Raw genomic sequence first — 12,516 nt, 5'->3', positions numbered from 1 at the left:
GCATACAGAGCAGATTTAATTATAATTAATATGATCAAATCTTGAATCCGTAACACTACTCAGTGCAAGTCCTTTACCTGATCCCCACACTGATAATTCATTCCAGCTTTAATGATTCTGCTTGATGCATATCAAATTAATTAGTTTTAAAAGGAGTCAAGAAGATTCTGAACATTCATTCTAATGCTCAGATTATTTTAAATGGAGTTTTCATCATTCTAATATTTGAGTTAGGTTGTAGTTCTGATGAACATGAAATTGACATAAATTTGGGAGCAAATAAAAACTTCAATGATTAATAAGTTAACATTAATTTATTAGGCACCTTTCCAAAAGAAAACAATGTTACCCGTGTATATACGCGCATAAAAGAGTGGCGGATCCAGGAATTTGAAATAAAGAGGGCCCGGGAAGGAATTTGACAGATGGAAGGTCTATACCACCTCAGACTTAAAATTTGAATGTAATTTTATTTTTCCTCCAATTTCCACGGGCCGGCAGGGCTCCCATTTGAATCTGCCACTGAAGAAGCAATTTGTATTTAGAAAAGCAATTGTTGAAATGCATAATTACAACCAAGATAGATGTAAATACAGAAGTTCTGTCAGTTGCTTTTTACTAAGGTACAAAGATGTATTTATTTATTTGAAATGTCATAACCGACTACGTATATATTTTTTATTGTTAGATATCTGATTTTGGAGTAAGTAATAAGTTTGAAGGAATCGATGCATTACTGTCGGATACAGCTGGTACACCTGCATTTATGGCACCAGAGAGTCTTTCGGAATATTCCAATAAGTATGGAGGTAGAGCACTTGATGTGTGGGCGATGGGAATCACACTATTCAGCTTTGTTTATGGCAAGGTAAATTGTTTAGTGGCTCGTAATGATGACCAATATTCAAAATTATCTGTAGACAGTGGCGTAATACATTAGAACTTCCTGGACAGAGGGTGGTGACCTACGTCCATGGGTTAGAAGGGGCCCTAGGAGGCCCATACTACTTTACTAGTACCAAAGAGGAAAATATGTGGCCCTTATTTTCAATTTTTTTTTTTTCCTTTCACAATGGGGAAACAGAGTGTTTGATCAGAGTGTTTGATTCAGGGGATGGTGAAATGCGAGCACAAAAAAATAGCCTAACCAAGCATGGAATTGTTTTGATTAGACAATGACTGAAATTTAAGAGCTTAAAGAGACTGCGCACCTTGGACCCCCAGTGTTAGGAGAAATAAACATAATCCCATCTCAAACCATAGGCTCTGATTGGTGCTCGGTCTCTTCGGAAGCCTATACTTACCCCGGTATTCTTAAAACAAACTTCGACTAGCACTACGACTAAATGACGCGAACCTCGCCTAAAATTATACCTCCGCAGGCCGATTTTTTTAGTCAGCCTAGGGTCAGGCTAAATCTCCGACTTGAAATGTTTACCCCAATGAAAACGTGCTTTTTGTAACTTACGATAAAGTAAGTAGTTCTGATGTATCTCCACTGTGTTCAAGAAAAGGGACATTACGTTTAGCTTCCAAAAGGCGAAATTAGCATGTTTTACTTGCCACATGCAACAGTTACTGATTTGCACGAAATCCTCTCGCGCTGCTGTCACGTAGATGCACCGTAACAACAACAAAGATGGCACCGCCCTCACTCGACCTCAACTGTAATAGTACTCCAAAGAAAGCAAATTTTTAATGACAGTACAAATTCTCTATCGTTTGATGTTAACGACTAACATAGTTATTAGTATATAATATTAGTTAGGCTAATAATGGTCAATTATGAATTATGAGGAAATATGTTTTTGAAAGACAGACGGCAGTTTAATATTCTTCTCTAAAATTTCGTCTGCTATTAAAATTAGCTCTTTTTATTGGTTAGTTTGATAGTTGTTGCTTGCCAGTCATCTTCAGCTGAACTACAACTAGGACTTGATTTAGTTGTAGTTAAAACTTCTACTACGTTGTTTGTGAATACAAATTGAAGTTGAAGTTGCAACTAAGACTAAATGAAGTTCTAGTTCGAAGTTCGACTAAAGTTTGTTTTAAGAATACGGGCGTTAGTCCACCGCTGCTACAACCTACATAGTATATCCAGGCCTTGTCAGCCATAGACTCTCATGAATGTTCAATGCGTATAAAGATGTTAAATTTCTTCAGGAGTTTTCGCATTGTATTAATTTTTTGTGGAAGTAGAAGAAAAGTGTAACTCAAAATAAGAAAGTGGGTAGTGACAAGAACAACGTTCTTGTGGGTGGTGACAAGAAAGACCTTCTTGTGGCCTAACAATAACAACCTTGTCCTTAAAATAAGTAAACACCCACTTTCCAGTCTTACTTTACTAATAGCATATTTGATGTGCAAGATATGTGACCTGTTCTTGTTTTGAAGGTTACATTTATTTAACTAAAGACAAGCTTAAAGCCCCTTAGGGTAGACTATACCTAAAGTCTGAATATGTATGCCTGTAAACCGCTTAATCAAAGTCATGCTTTCGAGTTTTATGATTATAAACGGGCAAGATAATTTAAGCATTTAAACATCCCGGTGGGCTGAATACTGTAAGTATTGAATTGAAATGCCTGTTTATAGCTGCATACCTTATAAAGCTAGAAAATGTATGCAGTGATTATTTTATCATGTGAGATGTATGAATGCTTATGTAATAATAATAAATATAATAAAATAATAGCAATGTGATCATATTCAAATACATAATTCCAAGATTTTAGGCCAAATAAGATAAATTGTTTGTTTGCCCTTCTTTTTAAAAAAATAATAGAGGCAGGTAGAAAAAGTTTTTTTTTATTATTTATTTTTTTTTTTATACTCATCAGATGGATATCTTATATCAGACAACAACTTTAGACTAATTTGTAGGGCATCTGGCAAAAACTAAAGATAAATTCACTTACATTTTTTATTAATTTGTAAAGAAAAAAGCTAAAAAAAAACTTTTTTCAAGTTCTTTTGTTTTTTCTTCCCTTTTTTTTCCAGTGAGTTAGGGTCGGGTGGAGGAGGGCAAACAAACAAAATTTTTTTTGGCCTTATCTGCTTTTTTTTATATAACCAGATGTTATTTCATATATCATAGTTTTTAATTTTAATTGTCAAAACCCTTGACATAAAACTATGTTATGTATTTATGTTATTTTTAGGTACCATATACAGACAGCTTTATTCTTGGTCTTCATAATAAGATTCGAACCCAGCCCCTCTCATTCCCAGATAGGTAAGTACATAGTTGTATATTTTGAATGACAGATATACAGAAAATAGTTCTGATTCATTAGGCCAAAAAACCAAAGCCCCGCTGACTCAAAATTGTAAACATCAAGAATTTTTATTTGGCGCCAAAAGAACTTGTGTTATTTTTCAAAAGGCCACTTTGTATGCTTTGATTAATACATTTGATATCTTAGGCATGAATTTTAGTCCTGTGCTTACCATTTTACCAAACAAAATGCATTAGTGAGTGATGGTTGTCAATAAGCCTTACAATTCCTGACTGATGGACCCTGATTTACAAATTTCACTGTGCTTAGTCAACACAAACATTTTTTGCCTTGTAAGAATGAATATATTGATTATATCAACCTAGAATAGAGAATTCATCACATGACATTTCTACCAATATTTGATTACATTTTCACTACCCTACCTTCCACAGGCCAGCAATATCACAAGAATTAATGGATTTGATTGAACGAATGTTGGAGAAAGATCCAGAGAAAAGAATTACACTTCCAGAGATAAAGGTAAACACTACTGTTCCTGACCATATAGTTATTTTTTTGCATATGTAGCAAAGATAAGCAAAACCAGTCAATCCTCACAAAAAATTGATTTTAGTTATTAATACAGGGTTAAAAAGTAAAATGAAAGTTTTAGAATGGTAAAAGAATAATTTAAATGTGACATAAAATAACGTAAGTTTAAACATCCTGCTGTTTAAAGAACAGCATTTGAGAAATCGACCTTCAAAGTTTACAATTTCGGCCATTACTCAGGCAGAGAATATCACCAAACTGTTAAAAATGTTGTTTTAACGTCGAAAATGGGGAAAATAACTACAAAGCATGCTGTATAGATATATAAAGTTAAGTTTAGTGCAATAAAATAGATTTTTAAAATTTAGGCATTCCATATGTTTTGGCCATTAACTCTGAAACATGATTTTAAAGGAGTGACAGGCTTGGCTTGTTTTCGCAACATAAGTTACTGTGATGTGTTAGAGGTTCTTTTTTATGATCCAAAGTCAAGTGTAAATAAATAGTGAGTAACATCTCAATTTTACAATTGACTTTGGATCATCAAAAAGAACCTTTAATACATACTTATCGTTGGATCCAATGAATTTATTCAATAATATGTTATTGTTCTTTACAGGTTTTGGTTGATATTGTTGTTGTTGCTGATTTTCAATTTACATTTGACATAATTATTATTCACCATTATAATTATGATTTTGTATTGACCAGGAACATGAGTGGGTGACTGTGAATGGAGAGGAACCAATGCTCTCTGAGGTTGAGAATTGCACTTTGATTGAAGTGTCTCAAGATGAGGTTGACTGTTGTGTCAAGCCAGTGCCTAAGCTAGAAACACTCGTAAGTAATACAGCATTTTCCACCGTTCAACAGGCCTGGAACCCCCTCTGTCTGATGCCATAAGTTTGTCAGACCAAAAATAATTTGCCTATCCAAATAATGTTATTTTGATTGCTAATCTCTAATTGTGTGGTCTGAAAGCACAATTTGGGTCATACTAAGCCAGAACTCCCCCTGTGAACCCTACCAGAGATTTTTTTTATTTTGGGACTCTGCCCAAGGCTCTACTTGGCCCATTGCTTTGGTCCCCCTCTCTGCTGAAACCATTGCTCTGGACAAGATGCATGGCTACTTGGAACCATATGCTGATTTTTCTTTGATTTTTTTTTTCAGATTTTAGTGAAGAAGATGTTAAATAAAGGTTCTTTTCAGAATCCTTACAAACAAGGTAGCAAAAGCAAAGAAGGAAAGGTTCTTATTCATCCCTTAAGTAAAATGTAAGTATCAGCAGTTAACATTTTGATCAGAGAACTGTGTTTGAACCTCAGATTGTTGACAATAACAATATCCCTTCTTTAACCATATTATTTATTTTTGTTCCTGAAGAGGTTTATGCATACCATATTCAGCTTATTATGATTTAACTTCATAATTTTGATTACATATATATTTACTTTTATGTGTTTTTCAGGACATTATGTGAGCCTGGTGAAAGAATGCGACATCGATCAGGTACTCCATAGAAAGGACATATCAGGATGATACTGTATTACCTGTTACTCATGATGATACTCTCAACATTATAAGGAACATTCTGGAAGTAGAAAACATGTAGTATCATCAAATCCTGTACTATTATACATCTCTCAGTATGGCTATTATACAGCCAAATTATATCTTGGAAATATCAATAAGCAACATATATTATTAAACTTTCAGGTGATGTGTATATTACATGGTATTAAGATGGTGGTAATTGGAAAATAACAAGTTGAAATAATACTTGGATGTTTCAATATTCTTCAAGAGTTTATGTGTCAGCATTTGTGAATGCTGTGTGTATATAAACAACATTGACATTTTACGTTAACAAATTTTTACCTTGTCTGATTCTTGAGAAGCGGAATTTTTTGAAATTTTTGTATGACAGAGCATGATGTAATTTGATTAAGGAATATTTTGTATAAAGTTGATTAGGTTTTTCTACAACTTAAATGATAATCAGGTTAAAATACGCATGTTTTGAGTGGTGAAGACTAGGGATAACTTTGAAATGTAATGCATGTAAAGTAGAAATTTAGTCTAATCGCATGTATTTGGCAATTAAAAAGATTCCCACTTGTATTTTTACTCTTTTACTTGAAAGATCACATTTTAATCATTATTCGTTCATCTACTTGGATAATAGAAAAGAATGAAAAAAAGTTGCATCATGAAATGGGTAGTTATGTTAAGATGACTGTCGACAAGAAACCAGGAATTTTACGATTTTTTGATTAGGCAGAAGATGGTAATAGGAATCCCACATTTAAATAAGGCACTTCTGGGAGATCTGGTTAAATCAGATTTTTTAAGACATCTAATTCCATTTCGCTGCACATAGTGATACCCAATGGCCCTAAAAACCTGCAAATATTTTGAATTTGCGGAAGGCAGGGTATATTCTGGGCGACTTGGGACACCTGTGGTGATCCACTGTAAGAATCAGCAAGGGAGGGGACATGATGATCCTTTTGTCAAATTGTGACCCTTCCCCACTGGTATTTCTAATATGGAATGGTTTGACCCCTTGCAAGTAGGACACTAAGCTTGTAAATCTAAGAAAAAATCTTTTTGAAGGTTGATAAATGTTCGATTTTTGATCCACTGTTTGAGTTTTAAAATTTGCAATATTAAAGTATTTGAAGTTGTTGACTGGGCAGTAAAGCAATATGCAAATAAGGTTGAATACTGTTATTTTTAGGTAAATATGACCTATAATCAGCATTATTAATTCATTATTAAAAGAGGTTGTCAATGTAACTATTAGTAAGTTAACTACAAATACATATACAGTAATGCTAAAGCGCTTAAAATGTGTTTAAAATATTTTTGGTTGATATTTTGTTCTAATATTATTTTACCAGGTAAAAATTTTAGTTATTTTTTTCATTGCCAAAAGTAGATATAAACTTTTAACGATCTACAAATCTAAATTTATTCTAAAATGTTATGTATCTTTAAACTCGGTCATAGGTCATTCTGAGTATTATACTGTACATATCAAGGGTTAACATTGTAAATGAGCCAGTCATTGCTACAGTTGTCTAGCAGAATTATCTGTCCCAATAGCCACGTTCATTTGGCCAACATTGACCAATAAAACAATACAAATGCATCAACTTCAGAGACAAAAAAAAACATGTTGAATTTCGTAATTTTTAAGGATAGAATAAACATTTTATATTTAGAAGTTCCCAATAGAAAATTAAAATTGAACTTAGTTTAGTGGAATTTTGAACATTAATTTTTAACATATATTTTTAATGAGAATAATTATATAAGCCAATCTATCATTTTTAAGGGGAGATTAACTTTTTATTCTAGTTTTTTTTTTTAGTAATGGTTAAATTTATGTATTGTGCTGCTGGAATTGAAATATTACAAGACACCGTCTTTTACTTGGGAATTATATGATGATTTCTAAATTATAGAAAATTATGACAATAATTGAATGTGTGTATGGTACATGTTATAGCTGTGGTATATATTTTTCCCACAGAGCACATATGCAATAATTTATTTGATTTCCATATCATTAAGCTTTAATATCACCATTTGAATATCTTGATTGATTTTTGATATCATTAACCTTTAATGTTACCTTTTATCTTGATAATTGTATTGTTTGAAATTTCCATTCCAAAGACTGAGTCTTCAGCTCTGTCTACACTACCAAATTATCTTTGACAAAAAAAATGTTATATGCCCATATATAGTCATGATGTGCCTATATATGGTCATGATGTGATGTCATCATAACCATATTTAGGCATGTCACATGTTTTTTGTTGAATAAAATTTGTTAGTCTTGACAGGGCTTTAGTGTGTACTATCATATTTTGATCTGTCAGACAATGTTTAAACTTTAATCTGATGATGTAGGGCATAGTCCACTATCTGCTGAAGCCCTGTCCACTCTACAGTGTATGTTGCCCATATATGGGCATGTTGATGTAATACCCTTAACACTGGCCGTATTCGACTGGTCGTTCTTCGTTAAACCATGCCCACCTGCGCAGTGGTAAAATCCTACTTGACGAATAAGACCAGTCTGATAGACAAAAATGTGATAGTGTATGCCTGCTTGTTATAGGTTCTCTGTCCACATTAAGTGTTGCCTGTGATTTGGTCATCCATATTAGGGTGTGAAAACATGTGATATGATGTTGGCTTGTACGAGTAAATCATAGGGAAGTTGACAGTCTGGACAAAGCATTAAGATATATATCTACTATTTTTCTATGGTTCATATTCTCTTGTAAGCCGTTGGTAGAATTTAGGCCAATGGTTAAAAATTTGTCCTTGTTTTGATTAAAATTAAGTATATAAAGACAGAATATGTTGCATTATATTTTTCTGCTAAAGGAGGTCCTTGTCCATTAAATGGGCATGTTTCGCATGTAAAATATTGTAAGCTGTATTACAAGTTTAAAATAAATTTTCAAGCAATTCTATTATATTTGTGTCTTCTATGGTTCAAACATACGAATGCATACACTCTAGGAATCCTCCCCTATTGCTGTAAGAGCTTATTACCCTATTCCCTCCCCCCCCCCACCCAGTTACGGGCCTAATGCTGTAAACAGCAAGAATATGTGGAGAGCATAGTTGCTGGATGTTATTTTTCAAAAAGGTCATACATCAATGAAAGTGTAGAACTATTTTTATTATTGACTTTCCAAAACAACAAACTAAACTGACTATACTGTAGTATAGTTTTTTTTTTCATAAATTACAAATAGTTAATTTTTTACTTTTACTACAATATTTTAATTACATGTAACAGTGCCAGTAGGACACAAGTCTGTAAACAGACATCTTTCTTCAAGGACTACCATGCTAGTGTCTTGCTTGGGGATTTCCTCTCAGGTTCCCAGAGTAAACCCCGTGGTGCCAGACAAGGGAAGAGATTGTATTGTTTACGATGGTAAAAAATGTGCAATATCAATATTTGGATATGCAATCTCAATCATCAAGTGAGCTCAACTGGCATCCGACAGGATGTATGTACATTCATTTCATGATTTGTGACCAATTTTAAATGTTTTTTTTTTACAATAATAATAATGAGATGAAATGAAACCCATCTTCTTACTGGCCCTAAGGTGCCATTTCAGCTATAGTGCAATTTATTGAATACAACTTAAGAAGTACATTTCAGCTATGGTAAAAAGAAATAAGAATCAAGGAAATATCAATATGGGTCAATTATACAGAATTTTTACAATTCCCTAACATCCCATTCTGACTGCTGGATCAGACATTCATTTCTATAAAGATAATTTCAATGCAGATAGTCTAGCATTATTCCTTTGATTCCCTATCAAAAGTCTTATCTATTGAGCTACAGGAACCAATATGTTTTACTGATTCAATTTCCCGAATCTATAAATATCTCAACCCAATCATCTAGCCACACAATGCTTCCTTCTTATGTATCAACACACCTAATGTTGTAGTCATAATTGCTTTCAAGTACTCCAATTCTTGATACTTTACAGAATCATTCTGGCTTTTCTTTTTCTTCTTGTGTTTTCAATTGAGCCTCAGCTATGTCACTGAGGGCTTGTTGTATCTGTGCTAATAGGATATCCCCTCGTCTCACAACATCACGCAGTTTCTTAGCAGCTTCATGATTCTCTTCCTCCAGCCTAGCTAAGCTTGCATTCTGAAACAGAGATGTAGGACATTTTGGCATTGTACTTCACTTATGAAATGACAAGAAAAACAACTTAGGATTTCTACATTGATTATATGATAAAAAAAAAAAGGTTGGAGTTGATATAATGTGCAGTTGATGTCATGAAATTTGAAACACTTATATTAAATAATAAGAATACAATTCATATACACCGGTAACAAAAACAAGTAACCATAGCAATAAACTATCTGAAAAATAAGAATAATATTAAATAACTAAATATAATTTGTTACAAATTTGTAAGTATTATATTGTTTGAAGGTTTGCATGGCTAAGTAATAATATTATATTAATATTATTATATTAATAGTAAAAATGTTAGTGTTTGCATTATGCAAAAAAAAAAATAAATGTGAAACATGGTTATGTTCTTAAGACACTACGAGGGAAAGGAAAACATGAGGCCATTAAGAACTTGCATTTCAGCCCTCTAGTTAAAACAAGATTTTCAACTGTTACCAGGATAGGAAGCTGGGTGGTTTAAGCCGTCTAACTTGAATTAGCCTTATCCGTGGAAAAGGCGTATTAAAATAAAAAGTAATGGCATTTGTGGATGAATATGTGTGCCTTATTATAATTGACATTATTACTAAGGACCTCCAAGGCTATCACAAATAAGCCAAGGTCGTCTTTGTACCTGAAGTTCAGTGGTAGACTCTTCACTTGGCAAGGAGTCAATGAGAAGGTCGATATCTTTGGCAGTTCTTGCAATTAACTGAGCAAACAACAGTGTCAGATCCTCCTGCTGCTGTGGTGGTGCTCCTGATTGCTCTGTGATAAAAATAAAAAATTGTTTAATCATATTTTTATCATACATTTATTGGGTACTTTAGTAAATACAGGCATGTGCTGTATCTTTACAAGTATTATCATCAAGATAATTTTCATTATTATTATAAAGAATACTGCAACCTAGGAGTAGGATTAATTATTACATCAAAATATTTTCAATAACATGGGCGTGTAAATTGTAATGATTATGTACAAGTTTGAATACATTATGTGTTTTCAACAGTGCTGCCTCTAGTAGTATACATTCAAACTAACTACATTTAGAAATATGTTGTCATGATCATCTTAGTTTATCATCATGTGTATTGCAAGTTTCAAACAGTAGTTCAATTTTCAACTTTCCATTTTACAGTGGGACTAAATTACCTTCCTTGACTGTACTTTGTAGTTTGCCAGGTGTAGCTGATTGCTGTAGTACACCAATGCTATTGCAAAAATGATCAGCAAGCTAGAATACAGAAATAAATGCAAATATTAACTTATGATATTAGATAATTATCAATGTGATGCATCATGACTGAAAAGTAGTTGTAAACTTTGGCTTAGTTAAGTACAGTCAATAAGGCCCACAAGGAAGGAGGGTGGATCATTTTATTAAGAGTTTTTCTGCTTTGTTGGTACATGGTTGGTAACGGCAATAGAAGTCAAAACTGCAACCAATTATAAACATTAAAGTGTACATGATTAAATACGGTAATGAGGCTAAATGGTCATAGCAATAACAATGTAACACTACAAATTCAATAATTAAAAAAAAGATTGGGGAACACAATATAAAAAAAGTAAACATTTAAATAAGTAAAACTTTAAAATAACAACAATAATAAATAATAATTGTTCTAAAGGAGAACAAGAACTTTATGTTTTGATTATTTTTGTTAATAATAATAATAATAATAATAATAATAATAATAATAATAATAATAATAATAATAATAATAATAGACAATGCAAGTAGTGTTTTTAAGCTACAATGTAGCAGTTTATTTAGCCTGCAAGGAGATAGGCAGTTTTTAATATCTATTGAGCCTGCAAGGAAGCAGGTAGTATATATGCTGCAAAGGGCACTTAGTTTTTTAGCCTGCATGAAAGCAGGGAATTATTTAGCCTGCAAGGAGACAGGCAGTTTGTAGTACTTTATAGCCTGCATTAAAGCAGTGGAAGATAACCTGAAATAAAGCAGTAGCCAAGCAAGTGGTTGTACTGTATTCTTTGTTGTTTGAACACCAAGATGCTCGACAACAACAATCATAATCATAATAATAATAATAATAATAATAATAATAATAATAAAACATACTAATTCAATAATAGATTGGGGGAAACAATATAAAAGCAGTTAAAAACATTTAAATAAATAAAACTTTCAAATACAGACAAAATCAGGCTAAACAATGTGTCATAAAAGTAAAAAATGTGAAATAATAACAAATAATAATAATAAAAGTAAAGTAAAAATGAATAATCTAAATAATTTGTCATATGTGTAATAGATAAAAATAACTGCAATTATACATTAAAAGTGGGAAAAAGAGCAATATTTGATTTGCCTGTCGGGACAATTTCAAAACGATTCAGAAAATTATGCAGCTAGTCTTGGCATTGATTTTGCTCCTTTGTCGTTTTGGTCTATGCCTATTGCCATTTTGGTCTGTTGCCGTTTTGGTACTTATTGCCGTTTTGGTTTATTGCTGTTGAACTGCTACCAAAGAGAGATATACTACTTAAATGTTTATCAATGCTGTATGTACTGTATGTATGTATTATCGTGTGCAGGCCTAGAATGTGTTATTTTTACTTACTTGCTAGGCCTAATTATGTATAGTAGTAGTACTACCGTCAATGTTTGTTGTACTAAGGATAGGCTCTAGGCCTACATACTTAAAGTTGCCAGCAGTGGAAACTAGGTCTAGGATAGGAATAGCCTAGGCCTAACAAAATAAGGTCTGGAGGCAATTTTGAAGGAAATAATAATGGCACCCCTAGGCCCTATGCTAGGCCTTGCCTACAGTAGGATAGGCCTAGATAAATACAGTAGGCCTAGGCTAGGCCCAGGCTAAGTAAGCCTCTGCCGAGTTGACATGAATACAGATCATTTCGGTCGCGCCTCACTGCGGTCGCGGTTTGTTTTCAGCAAATATATGGAGCGCCAATGGAGTTGCGAAAACGCTAAATTTAATACAACTAGGCCTAATTATCATTGTAAGT

General features: G+C 32.9%; 2 protein-coding genes across 2 annotated transcripts in view; one reads left to right on the top strand and one right to left on the bottom strand.

The window, feature by feature from the left end:
- LOC117124613 (calcium/calmodulin-dependent protein kinase kinase 2-like) overlaps window positions 1-8,272 on the top strand; it is a 52,080-nt gene extending 43,808 nt beyond the window's left edge. The window contains exons 11-16 of the mRNA XM_033270909.1: window positions 689-868; window positions 3,162-3,235; window positions 3,674-3,761; window positions 4,485-4,613; window positions 4,947-5,050; window positions 5,245-8,272. Of these exons, the coding sequence (XP_033126800.1) occupies window positions 689-868; window positions 3,162-3,235; window positions 3,674-3,761; window positions 4,485-4,613; window positions 4,947-5,050; window positions 5,245-5,296 (627 nt within the window). The 3' untranslated portion in view covers window positions 5,297-8,272. The remainder of the gene's footprint in view (window positions 1-688; window positions 869-3,161; window positions 3,236-3,673; window positions 3,762-4,484; window positions 4,614-4,946; window positions 5,051-5,244) is intronic.
- Window positions 8,273-8,460: 188 nt separating this feature from the next.
- LOC117124580 (mediator of RNA polymerase II transcription subunit 21-like) overlaps window positions 8,461-12,516 on the bottom strand; it is a 5,209-nt gene continuing 1,153 nt past the window's right edge. Inside the window, exons 2-4 of the mRNA XM_033270870.1 lie at window positions 10,675-10,756; window positions 10,154-10,287; window positions 8,461-9,483 (exon numbers count right to left, since the gene is read on the bottom strand). Coding sequence (XP_033126761.1) covers window positions 9,319-9,483; window positions 10,154-10,287; window positions 10,675-10,756 — 381 coding nt within the window. The 3' untranslated portion in view covers window positions 8,461-9,318. The remainder of the gene's footprint in view (window positions 9,484-10,153; window positions 10,288-10,674; window positions 10,757-12,516) is intronic.

The sequence above is a fragment of the Anneissia japonica genome, unplaced genomic scaffold (assembly GCF_011630105.1).
Source record: "Anneissia japonica isolate Jap-2015-1 unplaced genomic scaffold, ASM1163010v1 scaffold287833_len2544123_cov190, whole genome shotgun sequence".
In the NCBI taxonomy this organism is placed as follows: Eukaryota; Metazoa; Echinodermata; class Crinoidea; order Comatulida; family Comatulidae; genus Anneissia; species Anneissia japonica.
Note: the sequence above shows the minus strand (reverse complement) of the source record. Positions and strands in the feature narration are given on the sequence as shown.